At 43.3% G+C, this 22,094-nt stretch overlaps 1 protein-coding gene across 1 annotated transcript in view; it reads left to right on the top strand.

Moving 5' to 3' along the window:
* The window catches only part of PLXNC1 (plexin C1), a 140,569-nt gene extending 119,281 nt beyond the window's left edge, over window positions 1-21,288 (top strand). The window contains exons 25-31 of the mRNA XM_063447098.1: window positions 197-228; window positions 1,823-1,930; window positions 10,736-10,896; window positions 12,237-12,384; window positions 18,750-18,890; window positions 18,978-19,052; window positions 20,842-21,288. Of these exons, the coding sequence (XP_063303168.1) occupies window positions 197-228; window positions 1,823-1,930; window positions 10,736-10,896; window positions 12,237-12,384; window positions 18,750-18,890; window positions 18,978-19,052; window positions 20,842-20,946 (770 nt within the window). The 3' untranslated portion in view covers window positions 20,947-21,288. The remainder of the gene's footprint in view (window positions 1-196; window positions 229-1,822; window positions 1,931-10,735; window positions 10,897-12,236; window positions 12,385-18,749; window positions 18,891-18,977; window positions 19,053-20,841) is intronic.
* The last annotated feature ends 806 nt before the right edge of the window (window positions 21,289-22,094 follow it).

The raw sequence follows: 22,094 nt of genomic DNA, 5'->3' as shown, positions 1-22,094 counted from the left end.
CGTATTTAAGATGAATTAGTATATATATGTGCACTGGACAGGAAAAGTACATTTCAATATAATTAAACCCTGATAGGGGGGATGAAACTATTCACAAACCTAACACTTCTAAAAACAATACTGTATGACGGGATACCAATGTTTATAGTCTATCCAAGAAATATGTAAATTTGTTAATTATCTCTTTTATTTCTAGACATTGAAAATCCCCAGTTGTATTGTCATCTGGTAGGTAAAAAATGTATTCTTGTTAAAATAATCATTAGCATCCATCACTCGCAAGTACATTTTTGTTCTTCAATGTTATAGGAATGGTGCCTAGCAATGTATGTTATTGTATACAGCCGCCCACAATTAAATAAAATCTGTGCAGCATCTATTAAGTAGTGCAGTGCAGATGTGTTTCTTCAAGTCTTTGTGGAATTTCCTTCCCATTCTCTTACCGCATACTGTAAGTGAATGTGTGCTGGGGGTATTACCAGAGCTAACATCTCAGCCAGAAGATAAAATTCTGCAAGAACAAGAACACAGTGTAGTTTTATGACTTCATATTGTTAAGATTTATCATTAAGCTAAAGCTAATGCTGCCAGTTAATATCTATCCGGACAAATCCTTAGCTACTTCAGACAATCATATTATTTTCCACTACAAAATTTTTATTTTATACACACACCTTGGTGGAATTTTACTGCAATGCCTGTTAGAAGATTATAGTGAAAATGTACACAGGCGAAACATTTGTTTTGTTTCTTCATTTTCTAATTTTGGATTCAGAAAATATTTATTTGGTTGAACCAAATATTTCCCCAACATGTCATTAATTTTCGATATTCGAAAACCCATTATTCCCTTTCGAGAGAGGCTGTCACAAAGAACCAATTTAGGGAGTTATCTGCTAAACTACTAAATGATCAAAATAAACAAAATCCCTCTTCTTAACTTTGATTGTTTAGTCGTAGATAACTCCCTAATTTGCTATCCTTATGGGATTGCCTTAAGGATACCAATTACGAAATGTGTGAGCTATTAGCTAAACTGCACCCCAATTTGGTGTCTTGGTAATTACTGCTCATACTGCTTTTTTGGATGTTTAGTAGTTAGCTGCCTATTTTGGTATGTGAATTATGCCAACCCTACCTAAGAATAGCAAATTAGGGAGCTATCTACTAAACAGCTGAAAGGTCAAAATTAAGAATAGCCCTTTTCTGGAAGCCCATTTGGACTTTAGTGAATAACCCTGACAGAGCAGCACTTTTTTTTTTAACAATAAAAATGTATATATTTGATTGTGTATTTTTAAAGGGCATTATAAAGGGAATGCAGGTTCATAGACCTGGAAATACAAGTGTATGAGGCAGGAGAAATGGACATCAGAAAAAAAGATTAGGAAACCGAATAATCTGGAACATAAATTGGGCTGAGGTATAAACTGGGAATACCAATAATGGGTCGATATGTAGCTAAAAAATAGACTACGAGAAAGAGAAGAAAAAGATAAGCAGAGAGAGAGTCTAGATAGGAGAAAGACATGGAATAGAGACTCCTGTCAATATATGAGCTTATAACACAAAGACACACACACACCAGCGTTGAGTCCACGGCTGGAAACCTGATGTAGGGCAAAACTAACCGTTATTTGAGATTGGGAGTACAGTCTATGCAGCAGAAGACCTTACCAGACAAATGTGTTATAACTGGTTAGTTGAGGTCCAGACTCTGCTTTTCCTACTGTTCTAGATCGGCACCTTTACTATAAACAGGTTGCATGATATATGAAAGCTAATTTTTTTACTCATTCGTTACACTTGTGCTTTCTTTTAGATTTTATCTGATACCGAAGAAAATGAGGCTTCTGAAAATGGGGACGTCAAAGGCAAACAAAAGTTTAAAGTAAAAGAGCTCTATCTGACAAAACTACTTTCCACTAAGGTAATAAATTCTGGGCATTTGTATTTTTCACAAACTAATTTCAGAACATCAAATGAATCTGAAATGTTTGAATACACAGACCAAAAAGTAATTAAAGAAACCACAATTTTTTCACAGCTAAACATTTGTCCCAATGTTTGCATCTCTGCTTTCAAAACCCCACAATCCAAAGTTTAGTGACTGAAACCCTATAAGCCAGAGCAGGCCAGATAGGTATGTAGGTAAATGCTGGAGACAGAATAGTGTGTTACTGGAACTGTTCTATAATAAATATATTCTTCATTAGGAAAAAGAAAGTACAAACCGTGGAAGTTCCACTAATACTGGTAGCATCACGCAGATGTCTCCAAGCAATAGTAATATTATAGTAGAGTAGAGAGGGGACAAAATGGATAGCCGGAATTATTTAGTGGAGCTGCAATTAAGAAATTCAATTTTTAAATTTATAATTACCCCAAAATACATATCTCATGCGCATCATAAATTCAGTTTAGTCATTCTTTAATTCACCACCCTCTACGTCCAGTCAGCTAACGGTAACTATCTACACAGCCAGGTCAGCCCAAATAGCTAAATGATTCACATACTAATTTCAACATACTTGTGATGTAGACAAACCAGCAGTAGTTCTGGAGGAGTCCCTGTTAGTGGTTCCTGTCCTGTCAGATGGCCTGTCTGTAGACCTGTCAGATGGCTGTCCTAGAGATCCTGAGTTTAGTGTGTTTTGTGCACGTACGAACCTCTGAAAGTGAGAACATACATAATTCTAAAAAGAAAAGTCTAGAGATCTTCAAACCTGTATTCGGAAATACAAACCATACATTTTAGCACTGTGCACTTGGCATTGGCTTGACAATTGTTTAAATTTACAATTTTTTTTTTAATATTTGCGTTTTTTTTTTGTGATAGCTCACATTTTTAAATATTTGCGTTTTTTTTGTGATAGCTCACTAATGAGGACTGAAAGATTATAACCTATGACTTTTTATTAAGTAGTCATCATATCTAGATTTGCAATCCGTTTAGTATGAGAGGGGATATGATAACATTATACAAATATATTCGGGGCCAATACAAACCATTGTGTGGAAATCTATTCACAAACCGGACTTTACATAGGACAGGAGGCCATGCGTTTAGACTGGAAGAAAGAAGATTTCGTCTAAAGCAAAGGAAAGGTTTTTTTACTGTAAGAACAATCAGGATGTGGAATTCTCTGCCTGAAGAAGTGGTTTTATCAGAGTCCATACAGATGTTCAAACAGCTACTAGATGCCTGGTATCCTACTAGATGCCTGGTATCCGGCGCCCTGCGCCCCCTGCGATAACCCTTCAGGGCTTGCCTGATGACGAAGGTCTTGGTAAAGTCCTCCTTCCCATGCCACCGAAACCAAAACGCCATAGCCGCCATGGATCTGTCCACCACGGCAGGGGACGGCCCTTTTGTCAGCAACCGACAGGTGTACCACAAGAAAGCGTCCCGCAGGGCCTCCCCGCTGTCCATGGCCAACCCCTCCAGTGACCGTTCCCACAAGCCCCAAACCTTACTGTACGAGGCCCAAGTGGCCGGTGCCAGAGAAGCCTTCACGAGTCCTCCAAGCAGGACGCCCCCAGCTGCCAAATCTCGTCCGGGCAAGCCAGCCCTTCCTTCGATGCCCCCGGCGCCGCCAGCCAGAAACGGGACCACTGAAAACGAGATAGAGCATCAGCCACCTCATTCAAATAGCCGGGAACATGGCGCGCGCGAAAAACAACATTTCGGGACATACACAGCAATACCAGTCGCCTAAGCAGCTGAACCACCGGCTTTGAGGCCGCCGACTGGCGATTCACCGCACTTTCCGATCACGCAGCCTGTCACCCCATAACGCTACTGCAACGACCAACGGGAACAACTCCAAGAAAGCCAAGTTGCGCATAAGAGGGCTCGAACCCCAAGAGTCCGGCCACCGCTCCGCACACCAGGAGCCCCCGAAATATGCCCCAAAGCCTATACTGCCCGAAGCATCCGTAAAAAGCTCCAGCTCGGCCGACGACTGGCCCTCCTGCCGGAACAACACCGTCCCATTAAAATCCCGCAAGAAGGCATCCCAGATGCCCAAGTCCGCTCGCATGGCCGCCGACACCCGTACGAAATGGTGCGGGGATCTAACCCCCGCGGTAGCGGCCGACAAGCTGCGACTAAACACCCTTCCCATCGGGATGACCCGACACGCAAAATTGAGCAACCCAATCAAAGACTGTAGCTGCACCAAAGTCACCTTGCGTGCCCCAGCAACGGCAGCCACCGCCCCCCGAAGCCTTGCCAGCTTATCCTGGGGCAGCCGACATTCTCCCCTCCCAGAGTCAATCTCCAGACCTAGAAAACTCAGACACGTGGTCGGGCCCTCGGTCTTATCCGCCGCCAGCGGAACCCCGAATTGGCCCGTCACCCACTCAACCGTCCGCAGCAGGCGCAGGCAATCCCGGGAACCGGCCGGTCCCACACACAGAAAATCATCTAGATAATGTACAATAAGACGACTCCCCGCTTCCACCCGTATCACCCATTCGAGAAAAGTGCTGAATTTCTCAAAATAGGAGCACGAAATGGAACAGCCCATGGGCAGACACAAGTCCACGAAGTAGGCCCCTTCAAAGAAACACCCCAGCAGGTGATGACAGTCCCGGTGGACCGGTAGCAGCCGGAACGCGGCCTCGATGTCCACCTTAGCCATCAGGGCCCCATGCCCGGCCCGCCGGACCAAATCGACCGCCCGGTCGAAAGATGCATATGACACCGAGCACAATTCCTTATGAATACCGTCATTCACCGACTCCCCTTTCGGGTATGAGAGATGGTGAATGAGTCTAAATTTACCCGGCTCCTTCTTGGGGACCACCCCAAGTGGGGAAACCCGCAGGCCCTCCAGCGGAGGCACTACAAACGGGCCTGCCATGCGGCCCAGTCCGACCTCTTTGCCCAGCTTTTCCCTAACCACATCCGGGAAGTCCGCCACGGACTTCAGGTTGCGCAGCCTCCCTTGACCCCCTCGTCGCTCCTGAAACGGAATAAAGAACCCCACCGCAAACCCCGCCAGGAGCACCGCAGCGTCCGCCCTGTTACCGTAGCGGCCTAGCCACGGCTCCATCGCGCTTAGCTTCACTGGGGTTAGGCCCAGGGGAAGCGGATGCACCTCCTCCCCCCGGCGCGACAGCCGCGCCGGCGCCTCCGGACTTACCCTTCTTAAAGCAGCGGTTGAGCCCATGAGCTCCCCCGCAGCCGGAGCACTCATGCTTGAAACGACAGGAGGCTCCCCATTTGCATTGGCCCTCGTTATAGAGCCAGCATAAGCCCTTTTGTAAGGTGGCCGACGAGGCGGACTGCCCCCTGGCGCCGGCCGAGCTCTGAAAGGGCTGCGCTTTTTGCGCCATCATTAGCTTCATCCAGAGCGGCAGGTCCATTTGGTCCCACCGCATACCCGGGTTAGCCGCCAGCCGCTGCCGAAACTGCTCGTCGTACCTCCACCAGGCCAACCCCCCGTAAGTCCGGTACGCCTCCCAAATGCCATCCAAATAGCAGAACAAAGACGAGCACAACCCCGGCGATTTCTCGCCGAGCACGCTAGCCAGCACACAAAAAGCCCGCAACCAATTACCGAAGGACTTCGGTATCTTGCGGTACCGCTTCCTCTTCTCCTCCTCCTCCTTTTTCTCATCCTTCTTATCCTCCTCCTTGAGGTCAATGAAGTCCTCTAACGGGAGGAGGGAGAAAATCTCACAGAACTCGCCCTTCCAAATCTTATCCTTCACGTCCTGTTTCAAATGGACCCCCAGTGGGCCCGCAAAAGATACGTACGCGTGCTGCCTAGCCGCGTCGGGGATACCCCCGGACAACTCAGCCCTTTCGCTCCCAACCTCCCCTACGTCCTGCGGCACCACCAAATCCCCGCCCGAACTAGGCCCCGCGGAATCCCGGATCCGAGAACCTGAAGCCACTGCACCCGGAGCCCACACCTGACCAACGCCGCTAGTGTCACCCCCCGCCCCCAATGAGTGGAGTAGTGCCTGAAGTGTGGTAACTAGTGCGCTAGAGTGTAGTGACCCACTGGACTCACCGGCCAAGCCCCCCGACACCGGAGCGGTGGGGGCTGCAGTACAGATCGCCTGACGTCCGGGAAGAGGAACTTCCGCCGCCATCTCGCCGACCGGGGAGCCCACCCGGTGCCCAGCCTGTGAGGAAGCAGAACGGCTCCGAAATCTAGGACAAGGAGAAGAAGTCCTGGGTAGGGGGTAACGAACATCCACTCCCCTCCCGTCCCGACCCCGGGAGCGCCTGCTCTGCACCGAAGCCTCCCGCTGACCTCTACCACCACGTGGCACCCGGGAACCCCTGGGGCTACGACTCCTCCCGTCTCTACCAGCAAGCCGCCCCTGCCGTCCATCCCGAGGGGCTGCCGCACCTTCCCCTGCTGAGCTATCCGAGGGGAGCAGTGCCGACCCGACCGCCCCCGAGCATCCCGGGACCCCAGAGATCTAACGGGCGAGGGACTGTCACTACTACTCCTGGAACCCGGGCCCCCCCTGCGCCCCTCCGCTACGGAAAGACCCGACTCCCGGCCTACCCTACGCCCTTGCCTAGCTACCTCCGAAACCCCCTCCCCCACCCCCTTACCTCTGACCCCTTGCTTGCCAGACCCCGATGGCCCCGAACTACCCACCACCCCTACGGGAGACCCTCTGTCTGACCTGGCCCCCTCCCGGGAACCCCTACCACCCTTAGAACTTACTCCTTTAGAGCCACATTTTCTCTTCGGGGCCCCAGGGCCCTCCCCCTTTCCCACTAAGGCCTGTGTACCCCCAACCGGCTTACTCCCGCCCCCCCCAGTGGCAGAGCTCCCCCGAACAATCTTCCCGCCAAGAGGGCCCCGACCTGAGCCCTCTGCACTTGCCTGATGCCTGCCATGCTGTCTCCCGGATCCAGTCTCCTCATCGTCTCCGCTGTCCGAAGGGGGGGAAGCCCTCCTGGGCCTCCCCTCCGTGGGTCTCGAAGCACCAGGGGGCCGCCCGGCCGCCTCCGACCTGCTAGCAGCCGCGCCCCCGTCCACGACATCCCTTTGCCGCCTAGTGCACATCCGAGGCTCCGTCCGCACACGGGGAGGCAAGGCCTCGACCACGCGGCTCCCGGGCCTGCTGCCGGTCGTAACTGGAACTCCACTGCTACCGGGTACCACTTCACCGGGCCCCGCGCCCGGGCTTAGCCTCCGCGGGGGCCTCCGGGCCCGGACCGGTCTCCCGCCATCGCCGTCCCGATCCGCCGCCTCCGCCAGGGCAGGGCCAAGCTGTGCCCGTAGCCAGTCCACACCTTGATGCCGTGCTGCCGACCTGATCCCTTCCAGCAAACGCTCCACGTCGTCCATTGTTCCTGCAGAGGAGACAAAAGAAATCCGACCAAGCAAAGTCCGCGCTCCCCGAGGCGAACACAAACTCGACCAGGTAGGAAGTTAGAATGACTCACCTAAAATGGCTGCTCATTTAAATAGCCAATCCCACTTACCCATAATTCCAACCCTCGCTTACTTCCTCCTAAGCCCGCCTCCTAACCCCTGTCAAGGCCTTTTTCCGCTTAGCTGCGCTCTAGCTACATGGGGCTACATGCTTTCTTAACCCCTTAAGGACACATGACATGTGTGACATGTCATGATTCCCTTTTATTCCAGAAGTTTGATCCTTAAGGGGTTAATGACCTCTCTAAACAAACTCGGAAGGAGGGGGGTGTTATTGCAGATCCAACTGGATATGGTATTCCTTGCATATGACACAGGTGGTAAGTTAGGCTATCTAACAACACCAGCTCCTATCAACCTGAGCCGTACTGGGTTTTTGGCCTGGTGCTGCAATTATAAAGGGCCTAAGTACATTATCTTATAGACCAGTGTTTCTCAACCTTTTATGGAGAAGTACCCCTGCAGGTAAAAAAATATTCTTAAGTACCCATGCCTCCAGAAAGTAATTTCTATTGATTTAAATTCCAAATTAATCATGTAGACTCTGATATTTAATGGACCACTCCACACTTCCAAACCCCTAGCAAAAAAAACAAAGTTTAGTAGATATACCCCAAATGAATACATGCATGCATATGTATTCATTAGGAATATAGTTTAAAGTTGCTTAGAAAAGCTGCAGTCTTTGTGACTGCAGCCTTTGTAAGCCCCTCACCTTTTTTTTTACTGGAAGAGACTTTCAGTATCTTCACAAGAAAATAACCATTGCAACACCTCTGACTTGGTCCCAAGGTGTGCTGGCTCCTGCACACTCGTGCACAATCTTGCGTGCACGTATACCGTATCGTGCACACGCGTCTGTTAGTGAATCCGCACACACCTGGTCGCATGTGCAAAGATGAAGCTGTCAAGCTGGTCTGAGGTCTGTGAGGGAGGGTGGGGGAGGCAGGCACGCTCAAGAAGAGCGTGCCTGCCACTTTTGTTAGCTCAGGGGAGCTTACTGAAGTAGGAAGGAATCCTCTCTAGCTGTTTGACAGCCAGTGGGGAGTTATCTAGTTAATTTAAAAAAGTGCTTATTTCTCATAGAAATCAGCATTTTTATAAACTGGGGTTAAATGGGGGTACTCCTCACCCATAGGGCACTTCAGCAAGCTCAAGTTCTTTTGGGGGTGTGGAGTGGTCCTTTAGGTTAATCCCATATTAGAAAACAAGGTAGTAAAAATATTTTTTAAATAAATATGGCATAATGTGAATATTTTGTATGTTAAGATGAGAGTATGAACTCTTAATCCCAAGTATAAAAGTCACAAAATTAAATTATAATGCACACATAATAGTTACACACAGAGGGCACTGTCACACACATACACATTTACACACACAAGAAACTGACACACACACAGATGACACTGACATACTTTTACACATAAGGACATTTACACACACATTTACACACAGAGGGAACTGCCACACAGTTACACTCAGAGGGCACTGATGCACACAACTACACACTGATGACACACACACATTTTTCTTACACACAGAGAAAACTGATACACACACATTTATACACAGAGAAGACACACACTGATATACACTCTCACTGATTTGACACACCTTGCAGACACACACACATTCACTGACAGACAGATACACAATTACATACAGAGAACACTGACACACATATACTCACTGACATACACACTCTCACTGATTTGACACACATTTACTGACCAACACAAGCATTCACTGACAAACACATACACTCACTGACATACACACTCTCACTGATTTGACACACACTGACTGACATACACAGCTCCCTCCCCGCCTTCCCATTAGTATGTATTTCAATTCATACAGATCTACCTGTAAAATAATGCTTCAGTGTCTCAGGGTTTTCAGGGTCTGTAGTTTGGAAGGTTAAATGAGCATATTATTTTCCAAAAAACATAAATCCTTCAAGGAATGTAGATTCATTTCATTACAAACTGCGGTTCGTCCAAAAATGGGTGATCGTGCAAATTCTAAATAGAAAGGTAGCGGAATCACGAACCAAACGAAACATGCGCTGCACAAACATGTTTATTTTGATTTGTTATTTTGAATTACGCCCACGTCGACAAAAAAAGTGATAATTGATGGGAAAAAAAGATGACTGGTTGCTAGAGGACAGTCATTAAACATTGATTTTATTCACAGATAAAGTAAGAAGTGACCAATAGAAAAAGGAAAATCAGTAAAACAGAAACTATATATTATACATTTAATATAAAAATATAGATTGTTTTAGTTCTACGCCACTTTTCCCCTGTATTGGTTAATTGTTTTCACTTGATCTGTGAACCGAATGGCGGGACAAGGCACCTATCAGCCTACTGTAAAATATATTCATAATATTTATATTGCGTATATACAATGTGAGATACAAATTCACAGACTACAGAAAATGTACCAGAGGGAGACATGGTATGTGACGTGTGAAAGGCCTGGAAGATTATGGGGAGATCCGTAGCAATAGAATCCAGTGATGAGTACTATGACTACCTTACAAATCTCCCAAGCAATAAAAAAACATACAAGTGTGCACTATAGAATAGATTACTATAGGAAAAAGCTCCTCGGGAAAAACAACTTTATATGAAGTATATTAATACACCACATTGTATTTATTTTATTTTGTTTATTACTCTGGAACTCTGTGACACGCATATTCCAAATGTTACTTTGTAACATTAAGGACTATTTGATCGATATTCCAATGTGTTGCCACACAAATCTGATGGCAGTGTCCCTCCTGAGTTTTGGCTCTGGATCTGCCCTAGGTTGGTTGATCCGTATCTCCCCAGCTGCTCAGTTCATTGGTGATCTACTACCGTTTTGCTTCTTTTATATTAATTCTGAGAACTTAGGTTGTTATGTGACTGACCTAAACAGAGCAGACACTGGTCAAGTGGTTGTGGCTTGAGGCGAGGATAACTAAAAGAGGAACTACCACTTCTGTGAAAATTACACCATTAATAATGTAATTGAAAATCACCTATAACTTCTGTAAACCTTGTTTCACGAGATGGCTTCCTTTACTTGTATAATAAACAAAGTATATATGGCGAGGTGAGCAGGAAAAAGGTAAGTTAAACTTTTAATGTATTAATTTATATGGCAAATGATGGAGGGCGGGACATATATCTTACTAGGAGCAAGGACACTATAGCACAAGAAATAAAGGTTTCCAGTCCTAATGCTGTAGTGTTCCTTTAAGGACATACAAGTTATACATGGTTTGTGGCGCATGTGACACAATGATCTGCTTCTTCCAGGTTGCCATTCACACTCCTGTGGAAAAACTTTTTCGATCCATATGGACAATACATGGCCGGCCTCCAGTCGCCATTAAATACTTTTTTGATTTCTTGGATGCCCAGGCTGAAAACAAGAAAGTTTCTGATCCAGACGTGCTGCACATTTGGAAAACTAATAGGTATTATTAAAGGATTAATCCACCGTTATTTTGTATTATCTCTAATCATAATTTAATTGTGTCATATGCTATTTAGGCCTCCTCCTTTTATTTGCCTATATGTTAAATCTTACCTGCAATCTAGTGCCGGGGCAACGGGGGTGGGCTGGGTGGAAATACAATGAAGGAAGGGAGGGAGGGGACATTCAAACTTCCACTTGCAGACGGGCCCCCAAAGCTGGCTACATCTGCTGCCAGCCTGCTGTATGCACTGCTGACAGATATATTTTTTGCAGAATTAACATTAGGCTGCCTAAGTAACATTTCCAGGGGGTATAACTAGCCTCCAGCACAAAAATACAGATTCCTTGGTTCATGACCAGTGCTACTTAACAGAAGTGACCATGGATGTTGGAGTAGCCCTTTAAAATCACTCTTTGATGGTTTTCCAAAATAATAAAACAAGAGAACACACTCTTCACACAAAAAGCTTTTCAGCAAGCTAAAGTGCTTTAGGGGTCTGGAGCGTCCTTTTAAGATGGGTTTAGATAGCAAGTAGAAATATTACATTTATGTTTGCTCAGAGGCAGAGTAAGGATTGTTGAATTTGTAATGTAACAGCTGGAACACTGCTTGATGGCTACGCATGCCTCAGGGTGCCAAACCCCAAATGCTCTTGTGGACTTTGCATACGGTTACAAACTAGATTATTCATGTGGTTATTCACTAAATGGTATATTGTGGATTGTAGGCCAAATTCAGATTCTAGTGAATATACTGGTGTAGAACAACACTGGAGTGTTCACTTAAACAATTCTTCACTTTGGTTGAGAGTGTCAGCTGATCACTCGCAGTACTGTGCCAGGTACAGAGTCAAACCTAAAACTGGCTTGAATCTTCACAATAGGGTGGGGTACTAAAGTGGCACCATAACCACAAGAGTGACGTGTAGTGGTTAACGTGTTTGGAGTGTTCCTCTTGATTAGAATGTTACAGTTCATACACAGTTCAGTGTTTTAAACCCTTGAAAGATTTTACATATTTTCAGAAAACCTGACCTGTAACACATTTAGCAGCATAAGCCGCAGTTTATCTCAACGTGTAATTAAACCTGCCCCACAGCACGGATGCAGGTTTAATTTAAGAACCACATTAGACCTTTTGTGGCACCATCAAACCACTTCCTGTGTTAAGACCTTCAGGAAAGGTTTGGTACAAACTGGTATCATAAGCAGTTTATTTTCAACAGACAAAATTCAGTCAATTTATAAAAATTCATTAATAAATTATTTGGACGGTTGGGTGGGCAGGTGACTTTTTTTCTTTTTTTTTGTCTTATTTCTTTAATTTTCTGTCACCAGCCTTCCTCTACGCTTTTGGATTAATATACTAAAAAATCCGCAGTTTGTTTTTGACATAAAAAAGACCGCCCTTTTGGACAGCTCCCTCTCAGTGGTTGCACAGGCTTTCATGGATGGATTCTCTCTTGCGGAACATCAGCTTGGAAAGGTAATAAATCCATTGGTTCCCTAAAAATACATGTGTTGATTAGGTTTATATGACGTGTAAATGGTGACAATGGGAGAGACAGATCCTGTGTATGGTTATACTGTGTCAATAAAATTAACTAATACATTTCGATCATGAAACAATAATGCTTTGCTAAATCTACATTTAGGAAGTAATACACTGCATCTGAAGTCAAGTGGGTTATTAATATTTCCAGGACCTACCGTTAACTTTATTTCCCCAGTAGTGTTTGTAGAGGATGTAATGCATGTGTTTAGGGAATGTAGTGTATGTGTATTCAGTGTGTTTAGGGGATGTAGTGTGTGTGTAGGGGATGTAGTGTGTGTAAGGGAGGCAGTGTGTGTATAGTAAATGCAGTTTGTGTGCATTAGTAATGGAGAAAGTGTGTGTGTGTATAATGGATTGTGTAGTATTGGAGCATTGTGTAGTAGCCCACGCTCTAAAAGGCTGGGGCTTGTGAGAGAGTGAGGACTTGCCGGTGGTGGAAGCTGTGAGTCTGCTGGCCCCCCTCCCCTCCTGCCATATACAAGCATGCAATTGCTTGGGGATCCACAACTGTATATGTATATTTATATACAAATGTATACATTTGTAGTATGCAAACCCTCTTACAGGTGTATGGCCTGTAGCCCACTAATGGAGCATCTGTGTGTCTGTCTTAATTCAGCCCAACATTAAAGGGTCACTTTAGACATAAAAAAATGTTAGCTTGAGGGGCGGAGCCTGACCAGCGAACAGGGCAGACGTGCTCTGAACCAGCTCCTGTGCACTGAGCATAAAAACGGTGGATAAATCAAGCTGAACTGCGCTCACCCTTCTACAAGTGGGCCCACTGAACTTGGGAAACCGGCCCGAACCCAGGGACACCACACCCGATGTCCGGGGTAAATGGGCACCGCATCGGCAGACTAGGGCCTACAGAGGGAGGTGGCGGAGAAAGGTGGCCACTTTCCCTCCAGACGCACACAGCCAACAGTAAGCTCGTAGCACCCCCCCCCCTATGGACCGGTGGGGGTCATCCCGGTCCCCCCTGGACAACAGGGCAACTCAGCAAAGACTCACCGCAGGAATAAACCTGTACCGCAAAGGGGAAACTCGGCGGAAGAAGCTCCTAAAATGGCGGAGGTAGCGTGCTCCTTCAGCATCCTAAGCGAGCAGCCAGAGGTGGAGAGCCGACTAGACAGGGCTTTCCAAGTATTCTGGGAGAAACTGGAAGCTTTACTGTCCCCAGTGATGGTGCCCAACGCCCGAAAGCACACTCACCTAAGCAGCACCAAACGACAGAAGGCACAGTCACCTCGGGCACCGAGTCGCCTAGTGGGACAGAAGCTGCGAGAAATTAGCAGACGACAGGTAACCGGAGACCCGACAAGCGGCAAAAGGAGCAAGGCGACAGCCTCCTGGATCCGGCAAGTACAGATGCAGAAGCACACTAGTCGGTCATCCCACATACCTGATGGTAGCGGTCCGTCACTGGGAGGAACGCACAGAAGATACGCAAGCACCGCACCAGACCTGACAGGCAGTAGTCAAAGCAGCACGACCATACCTGCTACAATCCACGCTGCACATTGAGTAGCTGAGCGGCTGCACACATTGTGGGTCAAAACCGGAGCGGACCCCCAACAAGGGGACATCATTGAAAAGTCCTACCACAGCAAGGAGCGCTTACCCGGGGACTCTGTCCACCTCCTAGAGGGCATAGGCTAAGCGGGTGTCTACTGGTCATTCTCTGGACCTTGGAGGCGTTAACATGCAAGTCTCACACACGAGGGACGCTATCCTGCCGTTTTTACATTGTTAGAGTTCTTTTTATTTAGTTCTCTCATCTTGATTTTTGTAAGGTTATGCAAGAATACTTTATTCATGTTAATGAATAGGCTATATCTCTCACTTAGCATATACACACACGAGCTGATGAATAGGATGTTATACCAAACATACAGATATAACACTTTTAATATGTCAAGCTATGTGCAAAGCCATTATATTACTGTTTATTAGATAGCAGCAGGAATTAAGCTACGTTTACCCACTGTTTATATTTCCTCTCAAAAAGCGACTGTTATATGCAAACATATAAGAAAAGAACAGCTAAGATTTAAGCAGATATAGTAGCTTTAGTGAGTCAAGCTAGGCACAAAACCACTAAAAAACTGTTTGCTAGAAAGAAATTAGCACTGTTTTAATATTGTTGTCTCGCTGCGGCTCCAGCCCAAGAGCAGCCTGCTCAGACCCACTAAGCGATAGGCAAATGTATAAGATGCCGTAGGGTATTAGGCTACTCAAGCAAGCATGTAAGACTCTTGTCTCTTACTTACTATAACTCTTGAAGCCACAACGCACGTCATGTCAATTTACTTCTTGCAAATCTCATCTCTTGCTACAGTTAATCGTATTTACTAATCCTCTGATTTACTCAGCAATATTCTAACTATTAAAAGAAAAATGTGCAGTTTTACTCTTATGTCACAGATTGTGAGCTTTGAAAGGTCTGTAACTGTTATTGTGGCATTGCAGATGTGTTTGTACCTCCCTTTGCACAATAAAATTAAAGAATATAAAAAAAAAAGGTAGAACAAAAGTCAAAAAAGTGAAAAGGGAGAAGGAAGCAGATCTGTGGCTTCAGCAGGAAATGAAGTCCGTGTTTAGAAGAAACAAGATATGCTTTAAGCATGTGATTAGAATATGTTTTTTTATTACATGAAAAAGAGGTCTACGTTGACCCTTGCCCCAAAAAGAAACCTCCTACGTGAATGAAAGGAGTATCTGCCCACCATAAGTGTTTTACTGTAGCAATTCTCAATTAGAATGGAAAACCAGTTGAAACTGGGAAGAACCTCATTAAGGAAATCTATATCTTCTGCCCCAGAGTCCTGTCTGAAGGTTCCTGGATGCTGATGTATTCCCAGTACATCATTAGACACCTTTTACATAAAAACTTATGGAATCTGTCTGGTTGTAAAGATGGATTTTTATATATTTAACATGTTCTGTTTGTAAATGCATGTGGGGATAGTTTCATGGCTGCAAAGTCTATGTTGACTATATCAAACAAGGCTCCTCCTAAAAATGGTGTACTCTTAAAACACCTGTAAGCAAAAAATTAACAAAAACAGTGAAAATGAAACCATGCTACAGAAGCTTTGAAATAAGGTCCTCAAACTGACTTTTATAAGTTTATGTTGCAAGTCGCTCATGATGGCTGTCTCTACACGTGTGTTGCAGACCAAGTGTCCCTGTATAAGCGGTTCCGTTCCGATTCTGGACTGAAAACAGGCTGTTTTTGTTTTACATTATGGTATCCCTCTCTTCTAGGAACTCCATGTTTTTGATGTGTTTTGAAACTATAACAGAGCTTTATAGCAATAAATCTCTTAATTAGTCTTTAAACTCCTAAAAAATAAAATAAAAAAAATGTTAGCTTAATGAAGCAGCTTTTGTGTATGGATCATACATCTTTCACTGCGCAATTCTCTGCCATTTAGGAGTTAAATCACTTTTGTTTCTGCAGCCCTAGCCACACCTTCCCTGGCTGTGACTGACACAACCTGCATGAAAACAAAATGGTTTCATTGTCAATCAGATGTAACTAACTTTAAAAGTTTGTATCTCCTGCTCTGAAATATAAGAACAGTGACTGAGTCACACCACACAAAAACAAAAGTTTTAGACTTTAGAAAAACAGACTTTAATAAAATTAGAATATGCGTAAAGGAGTCATTATCAGACTGGGGCAGTTTAAATGAAGTCCAGGAGAAATGGGATTATTTAAAAGTTGCACTGCTGAAGACAACAGAAAATTGCATTACACTTGTCAGTAAAAGCAAAAAAAATTAATAAACCACTATGATACTCCTCGATGTGGCCAAAAAAAAAAAAAAGTTAGCATTTAGTAATTATAAAAAAAAAACAGAGTGAGGAAGACAGAATGCTCTATAAGATTAGGCAGAAAGAGGCTAAGCAAGTTATAAGAGCTTCCAAATTTACACACAGAAGATAAAATAGCACAGTCAGTAAAAAAAGGGGGATACAACATTTTTTAGGTAGATAAATGAGAAAAGGAAAGTAAAACAAGGATTAGTTAGATTAAAAACAAAAGAAGGAAGGTATGTAGAAGAGGATAAAGGTCTAGCTGATTGCCTCAATGAATATTTTTGCTCCGTATTTACAGATGAAAATGAAGGAAAGGGGCCTCAGATAGGAAAAAGGACAAATGAGTCATTTATTACATGTGAGTTTACAGAGGAAGAGGTTCTATTTCAACTGTCAAAAGTAAAGACAAATAAGTCAATGGGACCTGATGGAATACACCCAAAGCTATTAGAAGAGCTTAGTGGTGTACTAGCAAAACCATTAACATATTTATTTAACCAATCATTGTTAACAGGAGTAAGTCCCAGAAGATTGGAAGTTGGCGAATGTTGTGCCCATTCACAAGAAAGGTAATAGGGAGGAGTCGGGCAACTATAGGCCAGTAAGCCTTACTTCAGTAGTGGGGAAAGTAATGGAAACCATGTTAAAGGATAGGATTGTTGAACATCTAAAAACACATGGATTTCAAGATTAGAGACAACATGGGTTTACTTCAGGGAGATCATGCCAAACTAATCTAATTGATTTTTTTGATTGGGTAACTAAAATATTAGATGGTGCAGTAGACATTGCTTACCTAGATTTGAGTAAGGCTTTTGACACTGTTCCACATAGAAGGCTCATCAATAAACTGCAATCTTTAAGTTTGGATTCCAATATTGTTGAATGGGTAAGGCAGTGAGTTAGTGACAGGCAACAGAGGGTTGTAGTCAATGGAGTATATTCGAAGCAAGGTCTAGTTACCAGTGGGGTACCTCAGAGACCCATTCTCTTTAATATTTTTAGTAGTGATATTGCAGAAGGTCTTGATGGTAAGGTATGTCTTTTTGTTGATGATACTAAGATATGTAACAGGGTTGATGTTCCAGGAAGGATAAGCCAAATAGAAAATGATTTAGAAAAATTAGAAAAATTGAGCTGTGGCAACTGACATTTAATTTGGATAAGTGCAAGATAATGCACCTTGGACGTAAAAACCCAAGGGCAGAGTATAGGATATTTGATACCCTACTAACCTCAACATCTGAGGAAAGGGATTTTGGAGTAATTATTTCAGATGACTTGAAGGTAGGATGACAACGTAATAGAGCAGCTGGAAATGCTAGCAAAATGCTTGGTTGTATAGGAAGAGGTATTAGCAGTAGAAAGAGGGAAGTGCTCATGCCATTGTACAGAACACTGGTGAGACCTCACTTGGAGTATTGTACGCAGTACTGGAGACCGTATCTCCAGAAGGATATTGATACTTTAGAGAGAATTCAGAGAAGGGCTACTAAACTGGTTCATGGGTGCAGGATAAAACTTACCAGGAAAGGTTAAAGGATCTTAACATGTATAGCTTGGAGGAAAGACGAGACAGGAGGGATATGATCGAAACATTTAAATACAGTAAAGGAGGAGACTATATTTAAAAGGAGAACTACCACAACATGAGGACATAGTCTTAAATTAGAGGGGCAAAGGTTTAAAATAATTTCAGGAAGTATTACTTTACTAAGAGGGTGGTGGATGCCTTCCAGCTGAAGTAGTAGAGGTTAACACAGTGAGGGATTTTAAGCATGCGTGGGATAGGCATAAGGCTATCCTAGACTTAAGATAAGGCCAGGATCTAATTAAAAGTATTTTGAAATATTGGGCAGACTAGATGGGCTGAATGGTTCTTATCTGCCGTCACATTCTATATTTCTATGAAAATTGAACTTTAATTACATACAAGAGGCTCCTGCAGGGTCTGGCAAGCTATTAGCTGAGCAGGAGATAGGAAATTATAAATTAAATAGAATTTCCAATAAAGAAAGGATAAACATTAGATGACTCTTTACAGGAAGTGTTTAGGAAGGCTGTATAATCCACATACAGGGAGGTGTGAATAGAGCTGCACAAACAAAGTGATTGAACTCCTAAATGGCAGAGAATTGGGTGGTGAGACTACTTCATTGAGCTAAAGTTATTTTGGTGACTATGGTGTTCCTTTAAGGCCCATTCATTTTTTTTTACCATACATTATAAAAAGGAAGATTGTGTAATATACTTCTAGTTCTGAATTCTGCACAATTTCCAGTTAAATTGAATAACTCTCACTACTATATAAATCCCCAAATTCACAAAAATAAGTCGTCATTTACCAAATACACTTTCTTGATAGGATAAGCACAATCCTCTTATATTTTTACAAAATTTCCTAATGGAAAACTCCAGCATTTGGTAACTTTTATACCCGGTATATTTGTTTGTTGTTTATTTTCCAGTCCGCTCCAACCAATAAGCTTCTTTATGCAAAGGACATTCCACAGTTCAAAGAGGAGATTAAAGCCTATTATAAAGATATCAGGGACTCGCCAGCTGTTTCTACTGCAGAACTAAAGGAGTTCTTGAACTTGGAATCAAAGGTATTTTCAGAACAAGAACATTGCATTCCTATTCTAATTGAAAACAAAACATAACTACACTGGTGTTTTTTTTTTTATTGTCTGTAGAAACATGAACATGAATTCAAAGAAGATATGCCATTGCTGGAATTGTACAAATATATCGAAAAATATTTTGATGTGGTACGTAATTTAATTCTGATTTTTTTTAGATGGCAATTTTTTTATAGTACACAAAATCAGTTTATCCTACTAAGTATGTATATATGCATGTATGTATGTATGTATGTATGTATGCCTGCATGTGTGTGCAGTGGTGTATTTTAGATTTGTGCTGTCCTAGGCATAAAGGAACTCGGACACCCCCTAATTTAAATTAGCCCTACCCCTTCCCGTCTTCCTGTTAAAGACTAACACTCCCAGACACACACTCATTTACAGACACACACACATTCACTGACAGACACACACTAGCAGATATACAGACACTCACTCACAGACACACACTGACAGATATACATACACACTCACTCACAGACACACACTGACAAGACTAACACACACTTTGACTGACAGACACACACTGACATACACACTCACTGATTTGACAGTCTGACAGACACACTCACTCACAGATACTGTGAGCATGTATGTCTGAGTGACTGACAGACACACACACACACATCACTCAGACACACTCACACATTAACACACACACTGACAGACATACACACACACACTCACAGACACACACTGACCCCAGCTTTACTGACAGACACACGCTGACAGACATACACATTCACTGACACACACACTCACTGACAGACAGACACAATCACTCAGATGCGCGCACATTCACTGACAGTCACACACTGACAGATATACACACACTCACAGACACACAATGTCAAACAGAAACACACACTGACAGACACAAATATTCACTAACAGACACACTCACTGACAGACACACACTGACAGACATACACACACAAACATATTCACTGACAGACACACACTAACAGATATACACACACACATTAACTGGCACACACTCACTCACAGACACACACTGAGATATACACGCACTGACAGATATACACTGACAGACACAAACATTCACTAACAAACACATTGAAATATACACACACACATTCACTGACTGACAGACACACACATTTTCCCCCAACACTCTCAAATTGTTATTTAAAAAAAAATGTAATATAAATCCACCCAGCCTCCCTACCTTTGGGATTTTTTTAGCTGTGGTCCAGTGGGTCTGCTGGGCTGGCTGTTGGGGCTTCTTGGCAGAAGGCAGGCAGGCGTGCAGGAAGGCATGCGGGCGGACACACTAAGCTAGTAGTGAGGGAACCGTGATCTCCCTGCTCAGCTCCCTCGCGCCCCGCAGTGATGCTGGGAGCCGGAATATGACGTCACTCCGGCTCTCGCATCACTGCGGGGCATGTGAGGGAGTGAGCAGGGAGAGCTCACAGTTCAGCGCTCCCTCGCAAATGCCTTGTCAGCCTTGCGGTAAATACATCACTGACATATACATGTATGTATAATGGTAATGATGAGGTTAAGCGAATATAAAAGGTATTACTTTTATTTGGCTATATTTCTACTTTTGACTTACCTTATAGCTTTTGTTTTACAGTGAAATTATAGACTTTCATTTATAGAGCTCAGACAATTTTTCAAACTGTCCTTATATAAAAAAAAAAAAAAAAAAAGCACAATAAATAAAACCGAACTAACAGCATAATGCAAATAAAGTGCCTGATTTATGGTAAAATTCAACAGTAAAATGTGTAACTTCAGAATAGTTACATTGTTCTGTGAGATGCTACAAATCAGGACATAATGATGTTGATGCTCTGAGAACCGTTAGTACCTAGGACTTTGTATTCCTAGCTCTATAGTTTCCCTTTAACAAATTTAAAGTACTTTGTAACATTTTTCTTTCTTGCAGATCATAAATACTCTAGCGAGTGAGCCAGAACTTAAAGATGAGAGTAAACAACTTTTGCAGGTCAAAGCAGTATTTGAAGACAAGAAGAAGTGGAAGTGGGAATGAGGAAGTGAATGTCACTAGCGTGTTGCTATGTCAGAACACACCCTGTCATGCCCGCACTTACCATACATTTTCTGGTTAACACTCAGAGGTTACACTTTACTTTCCTCAACACGGATTTTCAAGATACTGGTTCGGCAATTTAGAAAGCTTTGCATAAACCTGTGAATTAAATCATGCAGGAGGATTGGATATTTATTGGAAACACTGTGTAGATTTTTCATTTTACTAAATGGTATCAAGGGCCAGATTTCATGTACTTCATACTATGGATTTACTCAGAAGGACAGTTTTTTGAGAGTGGTGCAAGAGACAAGTGGCATGGAGGCATCTTAGTAGACTGTCTCGGGGGCTATGTTTAACCCCTTAAGGACCAAACTTCTGGAATAAAAGGGAATCATGACGTGTCTCACATGTCATGTGTCCTTAAGGGGTTAAAGGTATCCAAATTGTTGTTTTGGTGCCATTTATGTATCTACCTATGTAGCAAAATATCTACATCAAATAACATGCGAAAAAATAAATTCTAAAAAATGGGCTACAAAGAGCCTAAAAGTGCCTCTAGTGTGCATTTTGTCCTGCTGGCATCCTTGGTCCCCAATCTATGCATTGTATTCATATATAGCACTAAATTATATACATAGCACTTTCCAAGATAAGTTACAGTAGAGGTAGGTACAAAAAGCACTGTATATATACACAGGCATTTGAAAACAGGGTCAGTACACACATTACGATACGATTGTTTGCCTGAAAAGCTTACGATCTGAATGGATTACTAAAAAGATCCATTTTATCACAAGTGTGAGCCCAGTGTGCGATTACTACAGTTTCATTCCCTTTAGGATTTCAATACTATATTTACCACGTGTAATTGTTTTTTAAATAAAAAGGAAGCCCCGTGCCATTACTATGGGACAGTACACTGTAGTGGTTATGGTTCTTAGAGTTGCCCTTTAGGTATATTTTTCATTTATTTATTTTCAAGCACAAAAAACTGGTGTTATACGGCACTATTATAACATAAAACAGCCTGATTTAAAACATATTGTAAAATGTCTGATAATATAGATTAGATTGGTTTGTCACTCACTCTTCATTTTGTAAATTATTTCAATATACAAACCCATTTATTGTTCTTTATTAAACTA

The sequence above is a fragment of the Pelobates fuscus genome, chromosome 3 (genome assembly GCF_036172605.1).
Source record: "Pelobates fuscus isolate aPelFus1 chromosome 3, aPelFus1.pri, whole genome shotgun sequence".
NCBI classification, from domain to species: domain Eukaryota; kingdom Metazoa; phylum Chordata; class Amphibia; order Anura; family Pelobatidae; genus Pelobates; species Pelobates fuscus.
This window is presented reverse-complemented; position numbering and strand designations above follow the sequence as displayed.